At 48.5% G+C, this 17,240-nt stretch overlaps 1 protein-coding gene across 7 annotated transcripts; it reads right to left on the bottom strand.

Moving 5' to 3' along the window:
• Positions 1–1,174: 1,174 nt before the first annotated feature.
• Positions 1,175–16,369, bottom strand: si:dkey-181f22.4 (receptor-interacting serine/threonine-protein kinase 2). 7 transcript variants are annotated; one of them, XM_061244386.1, is made up of 12 exons: positions 16,239–16,369; positions 15,575–15,753; positions 14,424–14,586; positions 11,812–11,961; positions 11,033–11,163; positions 10,884–10,933; positions 9,283–9,444; positions 8,442–8,527; positions 7,844–7,912; positions 4,406–4,550; positions 3,243–3,554; positions 1,175–2,288 (listed from the first exon to the last, which is right to left on the bottom strand). In XM_061244386.1, the coding sequence occupies exons 1-12, from the start codon at positions 16,239–16,241 to the stop codon at positions 1,999–2,001; spliced, it is 1,740 nt and encodes a 579-aa protein (XP_061100370.1). In that variant the 5' UTR covers positions 16,242–16,369; the 3' UTR covers positions 1,175–1,998. The 7 variants fall into 7 exon arrangements, with proteins under 7 accessions (XP_061100370.1, XP_061100371.1, XP_061100367.1 ...); XM_061244387.1 differs by having other exon boundaries at positions 16,235–16,333; XM_061244383.1 differs by having other exon boundaries at positions 16,081–16,327.
• Positions 16,370–17,240: the final 871 nt, after the last annotated feature.

Genomic DNA, 17,240 nt, shown 5'->3' with positions numbered 1-17,240 from the left:
TAGACACTTTGTCAGCTTTGATGTCAGATACTGTTCTTTTATTTCTTTTTAGTATGGTAACTAATGGTCACTTTTTAGTATGGTCACTTATACACCAGCAATACCCCTCCGTTCTGCCACTTCGTGCCGTCTGGCGCCTCCCCCTCGCCACACCTGCACTTCCCGATCACGACTGCTGTCTGTCCTGGTCCCACGGTGGTGGAATGACCTCCCGGTGGATGTCAGAATGGCAGAGTCTCTGACCTCTTTCAAGCGCAGACTGAAGACTCATCTCTTCAGGCTACACCTTTCCCTCCCCAACTCACCACCATGATTAGCCTTATATATGCCATAGACTGTAATGGCACTTGTATAGTTGTATAGATATTGTTGTTTTTTATATTAGCTATCGTATTGTTGTACTCGGGGTATTCTAGCTGCCAACTGTGGTATGCTAGTTTGGAAGTTGATGTATTCTTCAAGGGTTCTGATTATCTGTATGTTTACACTAGGACTCGGAACCGTACTGTCCTCTCAGGTCCTCTTTACACTTGTACTTGTGTTTGATCTGCACTTCATTGTACGTCGCTCTGGATAAGAGCGTCTGCGAAATGCCATGTAATGTAATGTAATGTAACCTCTGTGTGTGTGTGTGTGTGTGTGTGTGTGTGTGGTTGGGGCGCACCATATTGTTTCTTTTTTGCTGACAGTTTTATGTTGTGTGGTGAAACTTTGCTTTTACAAATGCTCCACTGTGGCTGTATTTGTCTGACATTGTCCTCCAAGCCCCCTAACTGACACCTGGAAGGGGACATTCTGAAGTAAGAATAAATACTAATAAAACTGAACAAGAACAGGACAAGAATTCTTATTAGCGTAAGCATAGTGTTTATTAAATATTTAGAATTGCAACCCTCCCTGTACCAAATATTTAAATAAATACAAAGTATATATGCATTCTGTCACCCAATGCAGATGTGTACATGTATAATAAAGATTTCCCCCTGCATGTTCTTGATACAAGATACCAGTCAAAAAAGTGATTTGGAGACATCCTCGCAAATTGTGGCTACTGCAGTCATGTAAATAAGAAAAAATATCACTGTGTACTGCTCCAAGAGCTTGGGTGACTTCCAGGAATTGGAAGAAAAATGTCAAGATAATATCACAACAGAAGCAGAATACATGTGTGCATGTGGTCCCACAGGAATTGGGTAAATGGTTGGCATTCATGTAGCGCCTTCATACAAAGTGCTGCACAATTGATGCTTCTCATTCACCCATTCATACACACACTCACACACCAACGGCGATTGGCTGCCATGCAAGGCGCCGACCAGCTCGTCAGGAGCATTTGGGGGTGAGGTGTCTTGCTCAGGGACACTTCGACACACCCAGGGCGGGATCGACCCGGCAACCCTCCGACTGCCAGACGACTGCTCTTACCTCCTGAGCCAAGACAAAATTGGCCAGCATGACTCCACACGCATGGAATCAGCCTGGAAAGCCCGGAAAAATGTTCCGTGGGCTGCCACGGGATTCCAGAGAACTGCGACTTGAAACAGTACGAGTAAAATAAGCAACATAATGTTAACCATGCGACCCTGGTGTACACGGCATCCCGACATTACACGATGCCGAAATGCGCTCCTTGAGAACTTTCGCAGTTACGCGGTAATGTCATTGGCAACGTCATCCCAATACTGGACACGGCATGTTTTATGAAAACTACACGGCCGTGTATAATGGCGTCTGTGGCGATGGCCGGAATTACGAGGGAGTTTAAACGGGAATGAGGAGGGGCAGTGGCCCCCACAAGCCACCAGTAATGACATCACAGGGGTTACATCGTGGGAGAGTGACTGCGGAGCGTTTCACCAGCGCGACCGTTAAAGGCAGCGCTGACCGCACGCACTTCAGATGGATGTCGGTAAAGTTCGGTTTGAGAAAAGCCCCGCCCAGAGGCATGTTCTTCCGGGGGGGGCGTCCCCAGACTCCCCAGCCTCACCACTGCACCCCTCAGTTGGAGCAGTGGCAGGGGTGGGGGGTGGTCGCCGTGGGGACCAGGCCCAGGGTGGAGACCACCAGAGCGGCCGGTCGCTCCCCCAGACAGAGGCAGGTGTCCAGCAGGGCGCGGGTGCGGGCGGGCAGGGTCAGGGCGACGGTGATCAGCTCGTACTCCTCGCGGTTCAGGGCCTGCCGCGACCGCAGCACGTCCAGCAGGTGGTTGAGACGACCGTTGGTCATGCAGCGCACGATGGCCTCGCGCCTCTCCCGCAGGATCTGGCAGCAGCTCTGGCCTGGGATGCCTGCAGAACCGGGGGAAGGCGGGGGTTAAAGGTCAGTGATGTCATAATAGCACCTCTAGAACCGGGGAAGGGGGGTTAAAGGTCAGTGATGTCATAATAGCACCATCGGAATGCCTCTAGAACCGGGGAAGGGGGGTTAAAGGTGAGTGATGTCATAATAGCACCATCGGAATGCCTCTAGAACCGGGGAAGGGGGGTTAAAGGTCAGTGATGTCATAATAGCACCAAGGAACATCAGGAGGAACAATGTCACTGGTATTTTCTGGTTTGCCCTCTTTATAATCACAGATTGGGAAGAAGGGGTGGCAGAAATGGCTTCAGCCACAGAGTGAGATACCGAAGCAAGCCACTAGAGGGCGGTACAGCTCCACTGGTACTCAGACCTAACGAGTCGATCACAAATGCAGGCCAGCAACAGAGGCCAGCAACAGAGAGAGAGAGAGAGAGATGGAGAGAGAGAGAGGGAGAAGGAGAGAAGGAGAGAGAGAGAGAGAGAGAGAGAGCGTGCAAGCAGCAACCCAGCTAATAAAGTGTGTCCCAATACTCAAAATATGTATCCTCCTTTCCTCCACTCCTCTCCTCCCTCCCGTACTTCCGGATAGGTGGTGGGGTGGCCGTGGAGCAACGGAGGATAAGATTTTCCAGTATTGGGACGCAGCCCAAACATTCTCATAATGTTGGGGCCATGTAGTGGCAACAATACCCTGCCGTAAAATCCAGCTATGACCAGCTAGAAATGACCAGCTACCGGCTGTTTAAAAACCCAGCCTCAGCTGCTCAGACTACGCTGAGCGTGGAGACGGTCTGAGCTGGTCAACCAGCTACCAGCCGGTTCAAGTTTTCTTCAGCAGCATATGACATTGACAAAGAGTGTGGCAACATTATGAGAAAGTTTTGTGTCGGCTGGGACCAAGCATGACTGCCCAGAGGAGGGAGGTGGTTTAGGGGTCTTACCCTGGGCACTGGGAGCGGGGGGTCCCAGGGGGGTGTGTTTGGAGGGGTTCAGGCCCCCAGGAGACGCAGAGGAGCACAGAGGGGCAGGAGGGCTCAGGCCCCCAGGAGACGCAGAGGAGCACAGAGGGGCAGGAGGGCTCAGGCCCCCAGGAGACGCAGAGGAGCACAGAGGGGCAGGAGGGCTCAGGCCCCCAGGAGACGCAGAGGAGCACAGAGGGGCAGGAGGAGAGGGGCTGTGTCGCTGTCCCTGCCTCCCAGAGGCACTCCTCGGGCGGGGAACCGGGGCATCCTGGCAGCACCACGCCTCTGGCTCTGAGAGAGGGAGACCGGAGAGACACACTAGAGAGAGGTCCAGCCCAGAGGGTACACCGCCCCACACGTAAAGGACTGCACCAACATTTTGGGAAATATACCTTTTTTCCTGGACTTACACAGACTCATTTCATTTTTGGGCATTCACTGGCTCGGATGCCCTGTTAGCATAGCGTGTTAGCCTAGCATAAACCATAAAATATAACCGATTAGCGCAGTGATCCGCGGGTTGTCCTGTTAGCATAGCATGTTAGCTTAGCATAAACCATAAACTATAACCAATTAGCACAGTGATCCGCGGGTTGCCCTGTTAGCATAGCGTGTTAGCTTAGCATAAACTATAAACTATAACCGATTAGCAGAGCGATCCGCACACCGTGTGAAGGCAGATCTAGGTCTGGCACGAGAGCTAGATACCTTCAGAAGGTGCGCGGATCGCTGCGCTCAACCGGCGGAAGACGGAAGTTCAGCGCTCATAACGTTCCAACCGTCTAACTTCTCCTTGCTGTAAGGAGGTAGGCTACTAACTCCTATAGGATTCAAGTCTTTATGCTAAGCTAAGACGCTATGCTAACAACGGAAACCAAGTCAGTGAATTCACAAAAATGAAAATGAAATTTAACATCTTGTCTTAAGTCCGGGTAAGCCGGGTGAAATATGCGTGAACACAGAGGAGAAAAAAGGCTTTTATCTCACAGGTGTTCTCGCCATCACATATGCGCATAGTGTCTTGACATCGAATGCTTTCTCTGGCTTTTCACAGAGAGGAGCGGTAGACTTGCGTAACTACTATTAATATTATTATTATTACTATCATTATTATTGTTATTATTATTTACCCATGTTCTCACCTGTGGAGCTCCTCCCCTGGCTGGGTGCGGGGAGGTGACTCGTGGGGGTGTTTTCGGGACTGAGAGCCGGCGGGATGGGCAGGGTGGCCGGGGCTATGGACACGGGCAGGGTCTTAGTCCCGGCGCTTTTTGTGTCCTGGCAGAGCTGTGGAGGAGAGGCACAAGCCTGCAGTTTCAGAGACGAACAGAGGAGCTGTGCTGAGCTGGAGAGCACAAAACCTGATCGTTTCAGATTAAAGAGAAACGTTCTCTTTATTCTGAAATAAGAGAACGGGCCTCGTGACAAACAGCGCCCCCTGCCGGACACAGAGGGACATAACTGCGTGTGCGTGCTTTAATGCAGAGGTGGAAAGTCCAGGGGTCAGAAAGTAAAAGTCCTGCCTTGTGTTTCATCCACCCACTAACTCATTCATTTCACTCATTAGTTCTACCTTCTGGCTGACGATTTGCGCTAATTAACAAATCCAGGTGACTGGAACAAAATACTGTGGAGGACTTTTGCTTTCTGGATCTGAGTTTCACATTTGTGCTACTCAGAACCCTCCCTCGGTACACACTCATGCATTACATTACTCTCTGTGAGCACACACACGCCTGTACACCAGCTTGTTGATGCAAATATTTCATCAGCCACTTATGTGGCGGCACCTAATTGCGTAAAACCATGCAGAAGTGATCAAGAGGCCCTCAGCTGCTCATCAGACCAGATGTCAGAACGGGGAAGAAATGTGATGCTAAAAGTGCCAGACAGTATCCCAGACACTGCTGAGCTAAGCTGGTTTAAAGTGCCAGTTTGAAATTGAAAAAAGGAAGAAAGTAGCATCTGGGAGTTTATGCGGTATTCTTTTACAGCCAACTATGCCCCACCCTCAACCCCATTCCCCTTTCTGTATGATTATGTCTTGTGGAAAAAAAACATAAAACATTTTTCCAATGAAGTTTCATTAACACATTACACTGCAGTCATTAAGCAGACGCTCTTAGCCAGAGTGATGTACACTCAAGAACCCAGGGACAAGTGCACCGAAAACCCTAAAGGGAAGTACAGTTTCAAGTGCCAGAGTGAACACGTGGATAAAAACCCGTAGAATAATCAGATAAACTGTCCAAGTGGCAGTGCCAGAGTCGGCAGGCTTTTCGCATTAAACATGAGAAAATTTAATCAGACTCTGAGGATAGGGCCTGTAGTGTAGTGGTTAAGGTACATGAGCCTGTAGCGTTGTGGTTAAGGTACATGAGCCTGTAGCGTAGTGGTTAAGGTACATGACCCTGTAGTGTAGTGGTTAAGGTACATGAGCCTGTAGCGTTGTGGTTAAGGTACATGACCCTGTAGTGTAGTGGTTAAGGTACATGACCCTGTAACGTAGTGGTTAAGGTACATGACCCTGTAGCTTAGTGGTTAAGGTACATGACCCTGTAGTGTAGTGGTTAAGGTACATGACCCTGTAGTGAAGTGGTTAAGGTACATGACCCTGTAGCGTAGTGGTTAAGGTACATGACCCTGTAGCGTAGTGGTTAAGGTACATGACCCTGTACCGTAGTGGTTAAGGTACATGACCCTGTAGCTTAGTGGTTAAGGTACATGACCCTGTAGTGTAGTGGTTAAGGTACATGACCCTGTAGTGAAGTGGTTAAGGTACATGACCCTGTAGCGTAGTGGTTAAGGTACATGACCCTGTAGCGTAGTGGTTAAGGTACATGACCCTGTACCGTAGTGGTTAAGGTACATGACCCTGTAGCGTAGCGGTTAAGGTACATGACCCTGTAGCGTAGTGGTTAAGGGACATGACCCTGTAGCGTAGTGGTTAAGGTACATGACCCTGTAGTGTAGTGGTTAAGGTACATGACCCTGTAGCGAAGTGGTTAAGGTACATGACCCTGTAGTGTAGTGGTTAAGGTACATGACTGTAGCGTAGTGGTTAAGGTACATGACCCTGTAGCATAGTGGTTAAGGTACATGACTGTAGCGTAGTGGTTAAGGTACATGACCCTGTAGCGTAGTGGTTAAGGTACATGACCCTGTAGTGTAGTGGTTAAGGTACATGACTGTAGCGTAGTGGTTAAGGTACATGACCCTGTAGCGTAGCGGTTAAGGTACATGACCTTGTAGTGTAGTGGTTAAGGTACATGACCCTGTAGCGTAGCGGTTAAGGTACATGACCCTGTAGTGTAGTGGTTAAGGTACATGACCCTGTAGTGTAGTGGTTAAGGTACATGACCCTGTAGCGTAGTGGTTAAGGTACATGACCCTGTAGCATAGTGGTTAAGGTACATGACTGTAGCGTAGTGGTTAAGGTACATGACCCTGTAGCGTAGTGGTTAAGGTACATGACCCTGTAGTGTAGTGGTTAAGGTACATGACTGTAGCGTAGTGGTTAAGGTACATGACCCTGTAGCGTAGCGGTTAAGGTACATGACCCTGTAGTGTAGTGGTTAAGGTACATGACCCTGTAGTGTAGTGGTTAAGGTACATGACCCTGTAGCGTAGTGGTTAAGGTACATGACCCTGTAGCGTAGTGGTTAAGGTACATGACCCTGTAGCGTAGTGGTTAAGGTACATGACCCTGTAGCGTAGTGGTTAAGGTACATGACCCTGTAGTGTAGTGGTTAAGGTACATGACCCTGTAGCGTAGTGGTTAAGGTACATGACCCTGTAGTGTAGTGGTTAAGGTACATGACTGTAGCGTAGTGGTTAAGGTACATGACCCTGTAGCATAGTGGTTAAGGTACATGACTGTAGCGTAGTGGTTAATTTACATGACCCTGTAGCGTAGCGGTTAAGGTACATGACCCTGTAGTGTAGTGGTTAAGGTACATGACTGTAGCGTAGTGGTTAAGGTACATGACCCTGTAGCGTAGTGGTTAAGGTACATGACCCTGTAGTGTAGTGGTTAAGGTACATGACCCTGTAGTGTAGCGGTTAAGGTACATGACCCTGTAGCGTAGTGGTTAAGGTACGTGACCTAGTAGCGTAGTGGTTAAGGTACGTGACTGGGACCCGCAATGTCAGTGGTTCTAATCCCGGTGTAGCCACAATAAGATCCGTTCAGCAGTTGAGCCCTTGAGCAAGGCCCTTAAACCTGCATTGCTCCAGGGGAGGACTGTCTCCGGCTTAGTCTAATCAACTGTAAGTTGCTTTGGATAAAGGCGTCAGCCAAATGACATGTAATGCAATGTCATGATAGACTTGCGTTTCAGTTTCTATTCACCCATTGGCCCTGGTTTTTTCCAGCACTCAATAAAAGCTGGTTTCGTTTTGATGCATAGTTTCCTCTCCTACGGCTGGTTCTCATTTCCTGAGCTCCGGCCAGGAGCTGGCATGCGTACAGGGCTTCGTCTGCGAATTTCAGCCAAGCCCCTGACTTTCACGTCAAGCTCCATCTCAGAGCAATAATGACGATTTCTTAAGCATTATTGGGCGTGTAGTTCCAAACTTACCTCCATATTGTTGAGCTCCATCTTAATTTGTCCGGCCTGTTGAGCCTTACAGCCCAGCAGCGCCCTCTCCTGGACACGGGGCAGAAAGCGACACACACATTAGCTCTCCCGCTAACTTCCAAACCAAAGTCACAGGAGAGCGGGCGCCTTAAACTCCCATACGGGACAGGGCTACTTTGATTGGCTGAAATCACTTGGATTGGGTGAATCACAAATAACTTACAGTGGGCCTGCACGTTTAACCCTTCGGAGAAGAGCCTTTTATGGCAAAAAAAATGTTTTCCAAGTTCTAGAACTCCACAGCATTCAGTGGCCAGCAGTGAATGTGGGATCAGTCAGAGCAGGCAGTTAAGCACGTTCTGATCACGTGTTTGTGATCGTACACCTTAAACGGCTAATCGAATAACGTGAATAACGCAACATAACGATGAAAGGACAGGCCACTCTGCCCAGCAACACTCGCCTGCTCCTACTGCTAAAGGGTACCCACTGGAGTCATTGTGCCACCCCTATCCAAACCGCCCCCACACACACACGACCCCCATCATCAGACCCCCTCTCCGGTCATGACCAGAAGGCTCAGGGACGTTTTCCGTACCTTGCGTTTTGTCAGCTGGACTGCTGCCTGGTTTGGGGAATCCATGTGAAAGGTTGCCAGCGCCTCCTTCAATTCCAGCATGCAGTCTGGAGTAATTCAAAGCATGTGATCATTGAATCACTCCTGCACATCAGAGTAAACACAAACTGCCCCCAGCAGGGAGCCGCAGTGAAATGGTGTCAGAGTTCACTTCCTTATTACACATACATACCAACGTATTATACAATCATCCCTGACTTCCTGATTTCAGTCTGCACTGACATCCTCAAAATTCCCTCTCACTCACTTTTAATGGAGAAATGCTGGTCACAACCACAACCCACCCTTCATACTGGTGAAGCCGACACTGTTTTAAAGGTTTTTTTACGTGCAGTGACCAGCTCGTGAATGCAAATGTCTAATCAGCCAATCATGATCTCAAATCAGGCCATGAGATTACAGAAATCCATGATTTCAGATCAGGTAATGAGATTAGAGCGAATTCTGCTTTCAGATCAGGCAGTGAGATTACATTATTACATTATTGACATTTGGCAGACGCTCTTATCCAGAGCGACATACAGTTGATTGGAGCAATGCAGGTTTAAGGGCCTTGCTCAAGGGCCCAACGGCTGTGTGGATCATATTGTGGCCACACAAAATTAGAGCCACCGACCTTGCGTGTCCCAGTCATGTACCTTAACCACTACGCTACGGGCCGCCCCACATATGATAATGGAGAACTCACTGCATGATCTGAAATCAGATCTCCCTCGCCTCTATCAGGCAGCGTGATAGTACTGTGTCAGTGTCGCAGAGACGCCACCAGGGGGCGCAGTGTGGCCCGGCCGGGGCCCCTTACCGGGGGCGGTGGGCCGGATTTGGGGATCTCCACTCCAGCAGAGGGCGATCAGCCGGGACAGCGCGTGCCTGTGGGGCGTCTCCGGGGGCAACGCGTTGTCCTGGGCGCCTGGCCACACCCCTTTCTGCACAAACACCAGCAGCTCACGGACGCTGGCGATTTCTGCAAGGGAGGGGGCGAGGGTCAGAAACACGTGTCATCAGTCACCCCCCCCTCCTGATTCACACCCACCCCGTCCGCCTCCTGGCACCCGCAGACTGAAGTGCATTTTCCACTTCCCCTTTTACAGCAATATCAGGCCCTCCTCACACTTTCTCAACATGCACTCCCCCCCCCCCCCCCCCACACCCTGGTTTTTAGCTGTTCCCCACCAATGCTCGGAAGTCCCCTGAAATCCCCCTTCATGACCAAGGTCCTGAGGGTGTTGTGCTGACACCAGTTTCGGGGGGAACACATTACAGCTAGAGACCACTTGTTTGCGGACATTCCTCGCCAGACCTGAGTGAAATACGTAATTGTTTCGGATTCAAATACTTTCCACACTTTGCTGAGCAAGATCACTCCAGCACAGAAAAAGTATTTCAGTCTGAAACAATTAGCTATTTGACCCAAGTCTATTCCTCCGCAAGAATCCTGGGTGTGCCCTTCTGCATTCTTCTCTCTAAGCAGTGATGCAATAGCCATCGGATACCCTGCAATAGAGTATCTAGCCCGTAGCCTGGTGGCTAAGGTACAGGACTGGGCCCTGGAAGGTTGGTGGGTAAAGCCCCGGTGTAGCCACAATGAGATCTGCACAGCCGTTGGGCCCCTGAGCAAGGCCCCTTAACCCCACATTGCTCCAGGGGAGAGATTGTCCCCTGCTTAGTCTAATCAACTTTACGTCTCTTTGGATAAGGGTGTCAGCTAAATAACATGTGATGTAATGTGACATGCGTGTATCCGTGGCTGTGGTCACTGTGGCCTCTGGTGAAAGAACGTCTCGTAGCGCAGGTTGGTTGTGAAACCGTTTGTACACAGTGACCTCTGCACATTACACAGAAGATTACAGTCTGAGCTGTTACTAACCCTTTGACACCGGTCCATCTCTTGCCAACATAGCTAAGATTCCTAAGATTCATTTTCCAGATTTTAACCACCCCATTCATCACCAGGGCTGTCACTCAGCACTCAGTGAGTTTATGTTGCTGTTACCTGTGACATTATTACAGGAAAGTGCTCCACGCCCACATAGCAATGCAGTCAGCACAACTCCAGCAGGACCGCAAGATTCACTGTGGCATTTTACATTCTCACGCAATCTCACACACACACACACACACACACACATACGCACACACACACACATATGCTCACACACATACGCACACACACACACATATGCTCACACACACACCCTCACACAGACACTCTCACACACACACACACACACACACACACGCACACACACACACATATGCTCACACACACACACACACACACACACACGCACGCACACACACTCTCACACACACACATATATGCTCACACACACACACACACACACATACGCTCACACACATATGCTCACACACACACACACACACACACACACAGAGTCTTACTTTCATATGGAGCTCTTCTGTTCAGGGTCTCAGAAAGCAGCAGTCCAAAACTACACCGGACAAAAAGAGAGACAAAAACTGGGTTTAATGTCTTAACCTAAATAATCACCCTCTCAGCTCCTCTGAGGTGTCGCCGCCCTCCTGCGCACCTGTACACATCTGCCTCGGTGGAGGAGTCGTCCCCGTGCAGAGCCTCAGGAGACAGGTACGCCAGGTCCGTCAGGCAGGGCAGGGGGCCCTGGGACAGAGCGGGGCCGGTCCTCTGGCTGAAGTCACACACCTGCAGAGCACAGGTGTGTTAACGGACACACAGGTACAACTCACAAGTAAAGGGGCGGTGGAGGTGCATGTTTCTGCTTTGTGGAACACATTTCGCAAATGTACCCTGAAAGTGCAATAATGCTGTCTTTGGGTACTATTTAGTATCTCTTCCAAGCAAAACATTCACAAATAAATTAAGTATTGCTGGCTAGCAATAATGGTATGTACCACCCCAGTGACACGCATTTGTACTAATGCGTAGTTTACCCAAAAACTAGATGGTATCTGGCACCATATCAAACCCCCAGACTTTCTGCCTCCACTACATGACCTGGCAAGCTGTTCCACACAGTGACCACTCCTGGTGAAAGCACCTGACCTTTTTTTTTTTTTCTAGCACATTTGCTGAAAATATAATCAACATTCGACAGTCCTAACTGACTCGCCAAAGTAATTATCCAGCGTCGCTGTAGTTTTTGCTAACCTCCTGCCCCAGTTACACAGGTTCGGTCAACGAGGCCGTACTGAATGAAATAAAACCACGTTGGCGCCCCCTTTGGCGTGAGAAAAATCATCAGATGAAATGCTGTTCTCAGGTTACTGAATAGGTGGAACAATAGCGGGCGCGTGGCGGCGCGTGATTGGTGGGAGGGGGAGCGCGGCCTACCTTGGCCCGGCCCTGCTGGTCCAGCAGCACGTTGCTGGGCTTCAGGGTCCGGTGAGGGACGGGGAGCGCGTGCAGGTGAGACAGCCCCTCCGCCACGTCCAGCAGGATCCGCAGCCGAAGAGGCAAAGGGAATTCTGGGTAAAGCTGCGTCTGAGGGGGGGGGGGGGGGGGGAGAGAAAATGCCGCCATTTTGATTTCTCCGGGTGTTGCTCGACCCGTTACACACGCACGCTCTGGATAAATGGAAAATGGTTGCCGTTTATATAGCGCCTTTATCCAAAGTGCTTCACAATTGATGCTTCTTATTCACACTCACTCACTCACTCACTCACTCACTCACTCACACACACAAACGGCGATTGGCTGCCATGCAAGGCACCAACCAGCTGGTCAGGAGCATTTGGGGGTTAGGTGTCTTGCTCAGGGACACTTTGACACACCCAGGGCGGGGATCGAACCGGCAACCCTCCGACTGCCAGACGACTGCTCTTACTGCGTGAGCCACGTCGCCCCTAATTACAAAGAAATCCCTCCTTCAGAGAGCTTTTACAGTTCCTCAACACAACTGCTCTTACCGCCTGAGCCAATGAGGCGACTGCTCTTACCGCCTGAGCCAATGAGGCACCTGCCCTTACCGCCTGAGCCAATGAGGCGACTGCTCTTACCGCCTGAGCCAATGAGGCGACTGCCCTTACCGCCTGAGCCAATGAGGCGACTGCTCTTACCGCCTGAGCCAATGAGGCGACTGCTCTTACCGCCTGAGCCAATGAGGCGACTGCTCTTACCGCCTGAGCCAATGAGACGACTGCTCTTATCGCCTGAGTCAATGAGACGACTGCTCTTACTGCCTGAGCCAATGAGGCGACTGCCCTTACCGCCTGAGCCAATGAGGCGACTGCCCTTACCGCCTGAGCCAATGAGGCGACTGCCCTTACCGCCTGAGCCAATGAGGCGACTGCTCTGACCGCCTGAGCCAATGAGCTGGGCTACATAGAGGAGCGTGTGTGGCACAGCTTGCGGGCCGGCCAATCGGCAGGTAAAACGCGACTCTCTTAAGAGTGTTCAATCACAGCCACGACACCTGGTCTCTCGGTCAGCCTCTCTGCTACCAGTGCGTATAAAAGCCAAGGACACCAAAAAACGTGAAGTGAAAGCCCGGTAATGACAGGTCATGTGCACACCACTCACCGCATCCTGGAGCCTGGAGTGAAACACAGAGACCGAAACATCTCAGCGAAAGACCGCAGCGACAAGGTGGTTACCAACTCGCTAAGCAAAGACGGGCTTTGTTAACCCAGAGCAGTGCGCCGTGTTCCCCTGAGAGTGCTGGTGTAGGGGACGCCGAGGGGCTAAAGCTGCAGTGGACTTGCACGCGCGTTCCCGTGAAAGTGGCGGCGTACGCAGGAACGGGCCTATGAGCAGTGCCGCTCAGGGCGTAGGCCACATCTCTCACCTGAGGAAAAAACTGATGCGAACGAATATAACGGACGGATATGAAGAATAGCAAAACGCAACACCGATTCTGCCAACAGTGCCAGGACAAGGGTTGGCAAAAACTGCTGTTAGTGTCAATTCGTTAGTGATAACCTTATTCAGGCTGTCATACCACTCTTAACAGATAAATCTACATACAATCTCGCAAATTTTTCCTACAGTTTATTTCTGCCGCGGGATTTAGGTGACTCCTAAAATTGATACAAGATATTAAAAATTATTATGCCTGAAGCTAAAATGTTGTATCCTCACGCAAAACTTTATTCTTAAACTCACAAATCTTATTATTACGGGACATGGTTCAGGCAGTAAGAGCAGTTGTCTGGCAGTTGGAGGGTTGCCGGTTTGATCCCCCGCCTGGGCTGTGTCGAAGTGTCCCTGAGCAAGACACCTAACCCCTAAATGCTCCTGACGAGCTGGTCGGCGCCTTGCATTGCAGCCAACCGCCGTCGGTGTGTGAGTGCGTGTATGAATGGGTGAATGAGAAGCATCAATTGTACAGCGCTTTGGATAAAGGCGCTATATAAATGCCAACCATTTACCAAGTAGATATTGACGCATAGGGTTCAAGAAGCTTGCGTTACGTCGGCTACTGTATTCTCTCCGTTGAGAATCTATCTCATATCTTTGGTACAGCGTAACCCACGGAGAAAGCCAGCCGATTCATTTCAGTCTCCGTCCAATGAAAACACCTGGAGAGAGACGTCCATTTCAAAGGAGCTGATTGGTCAAAGGGCGGCCTTTATGATTCAAGCAGATGGCCTGAGCATAACCTGCCGTGGACCAGGTTAGCCATGCAGCGGACGTTGCCCCTGCGATACACCCATGTTTAAAATAACCCAGCCTCGTAGCGCGGGAAACCCAGGGTTATAGTTTAAAGCACCTCGCTAACCCCATCGTCTTGCTTCTGATTTAACTGATGACCTAATCCCGGTCTTCAATCAGCACTTCAGTAAGGAGAGTCACGTGTCTTTGTGTTGGCTCACAGCAAAAACCTGCACAACTTCCCTCTGCCGGTTCCATCCCGTCCCATCATTGTTAGTCACTCTACAGAGAAGCGAAAGTGCTGTATTTATAAAATGTGTGGTTTTTTTTTTGTTGATTTTTTTTTTTTTTACCTCGTACAGAAGAGAGTGGAGAGAGCCGCCAGGCATCCAGTCAGACACCAGCCCAACCAGCCAGCCAACACTGTACCACCCCAGGGGAACCAGGACACGGTTGGAACAGGTCTGACGGACCAGTGTTAGATCCTGCATGTACTGCCTACTCCACCGCTGTCTTCTGGAAGGAGGGGGGAGGGGGGAGGGGGGAGGGGGGAGGGGGGGAACAGGTAAATGAAAGCATCACCTGACTCATGCAGACAGCCACATTTAGAAATCCCCTAGATTACCAGAAATCAGGAAACAAATAATGCATATCAATACATTTTACTTACAGCAATTTACATTACTTGCATTGAACCTTTCCCACATAGTAGCACAAAGCGCTTTAAAGATATATTATTTAAACAAGCATAATAAGCACAGTTTTTGGGAAGCTACAGCGCAGTATTTTTGGGAAAAAGTGGCACACACCAAAAAAAAGAAGGACTGGTTTTGGTTTCAGAGGTTGGAGACCGGGACAAAATCTCTGGGATGATTCATTATTCAAATTTATTATGTTTCCTGAGTTCCATTATATGAAATTATAGTCATTCAGCAGACGCTCTTATCCAGAGCGACCTACAATAAAGTGCACATCAGAACCAGGGGCAAGTTGAAGACCCTCGAGGAAAGTACAGTTCCAAGTCCTAGAGTAATCACACAGATAAAACTTGAACCCATGAACCCTTGAGTTGGAGCCAACATTGAATTAATTCAATAATGAAATTGAAACCGTGCTTAACTGCGCAGTTTTACGTTACGTGGTTAATAGCCTGTATATTGTACTGTGGGGTACGTCGTTGTTACAGTATTCGTCACGCAATAATCTCAGCCACGATTGAAAACGAGTGGTCTCAAAAGTTGTAAAAATGCAAAATAATTATTATTATTATATTATATTATTAAATTTCCAGTTGAAGATGGATTTGGTCTGTTCTCTTCAACGGGGCAGGCTATTCGATATCTTTTAGATTTACTTATAGATACTGTGCCCTTAAATGCAACTGTGGTTCGGACATTATCTATCACGACCGTGCTTCTGTTAATACGAGTTAATATCCTACTGCAGGCTACTGCTCAAACACTTTATGGATCAGATCTGTTGCGCCGTAGTAGCCCATACTCACCTCTCCGAAGGAAAGAATTTGAGACACACTGGGCCACCAGTTTTTCCGTATACACCACGGAGACACGCACCGGTGCTTGTCTGGGTCAGAACCACGTTGAGCACGTCCTGTTCTGCGATATTCACCAACGGGCCAGGCTGGGCCATAGTCCCATTCATTTGACAGCACGACATACGCGTCTGAAGAAAAATATTTTGCCGTGAATTAAAAAATAAAACAAAAAATGGAATAAACAAAGATCACGTAGATATACTCTTCAGCAAATAAAACATTACCGTTAAATCTGTCAACTCTGACTGCATTTTTGAGTGTTTACCCTCACGTTTAAGTGCGTGTATTAACTGTCCGCCTCCACAAATATCCAGTCGAACCAGAACAGACATGCAGCAAAAGCGAAAGAAGTTTTAGTTTTAGTGGGCTGTCGAAACGCTTAAGCAATAGCCTATTTCCATAAAACTAAATTGTTAAAAAATTGTTAAAAGAAAAAGAAGAACGTGTTTACGAACCATCAACATGCCAGTTTGCATCACCAGGGTATTTCAAATGGCCCGTCTCCCGTAATAACGCGACTAACTGTAGGCTACCTATCAACCTTAGCTTAAACAAAGCGTTCCCTGTGTGTAATCTGGATGAGAGTTAATAGACTTCACGATAAATTACCTACCATGTAGTTACATTCATTATTTTATCTTATCTTGCTCGACTCTTTCCCGAACCGTCACCACGTTAACCAAATCCTCTCTTCCTCACTCTCCGCTGGTTTACTGAAACTGTATTACCAGACCGCAACACAACACGTGCTATGACATGCCTGTTTACATGTTCGCTCATTGGCTGTAAACTTTCAGAAATCCCCGAATTAGTCGCTGCGCGAGCGCTCACAGATCTTGAGAAACGCCTATTTTTGTGTTTTGCCACAGTTGTCAAACAAATTGTGGACTTCACGAAAGCTTCCGCATATTTCTAATTATGCATGCTGTACTTAAACCGTATTCTGGTTTTAAGAGCACGCCGTTTATCCCGAGGGCAACGTTCAGTCAGCAAGAAACTCTGGCATTGAACACAGATTGTCGTTTAAAATTATGCTATTTTGACAATATTTCACGATTCACCCTTAAACGGAATGTGTTCACAATCTACAAAATGTATGTGTATTGCCCCTTTTAATACATTTTGATTGGATATTAACACATATTGTGCTGGAACAAATCTGATGTACTCTCTATAATGTGTATATCCAGATGATACCGTCTGTTTAGGAACAAAACTCCTTTTCTAAACGTGCGTAGTCTTGTGTTAATATTGCACATTTCACACATCTTTGTGTTCATCCATTTGACACAAATTCTGTGTAAACATCATTAACACACTGCTCTGAATATGCTAAAATATTGACACAATAAGTGTTCCAATGTCCCAGAACACACACATTTGCGTGTATGAATTTGATACGGTTTGTGTCATGTTAAGCACATCCCTTCTAAGATTGTTGTTTGTAGTATTTAGTCATGCATAGCCCACCCCATTCACTCAGTTTTCTATGTAATGTTTCGGTAAAAAAAAATTAAAAAATTCAACCATGCAACATGAGTATGGCTGGTTCTTTCAAATGTGGAACAGGAAAAACTGGTCTCGTTTACCCACTTACGACACTTTTTACTCGAAA

This window comes from Conger conger, chromosome 6 (genome assembly GCF_963514075.1).
Source record: "Conger conger chromosome 6, fConCon1.1, whole genome shotgun sequence".
NCBI classification, from domain to species: Eukaryota; Metazoa; Chordata; class Actinopteri; order Anguilliformes; family Congridae; genus Conger; species Conger conger.
Note: the sequence above shows the minus strand (reverse complement) of the source record. Positions and strands in the feature narration are given on the sequence as shown.

Excerpts from the sequence above, each read along its gene's own strand:
- si:dkey-181f22.4 (XM_061244383.1), bottom strand. The coding sequence starts at position 16,101 with ATGCAAACTGGCATGTTGATG. Across the intron at positions 14,587-15,574 it reads AAATTCTTTCCTTCGGAGAG|AAGACAGCGGTGGAGTAGGC; the intron begins GTGAGTATGGGC and ends CCCTCCTTCCAG. Across the intron at positions 4,551-7,843 it reads TGGAGCTCAACAATATGGAG|CTCTGCCAGGACACAAAAAG; the intron begins GTAAGTTTGGAA and ends TCTCCTCCACAG.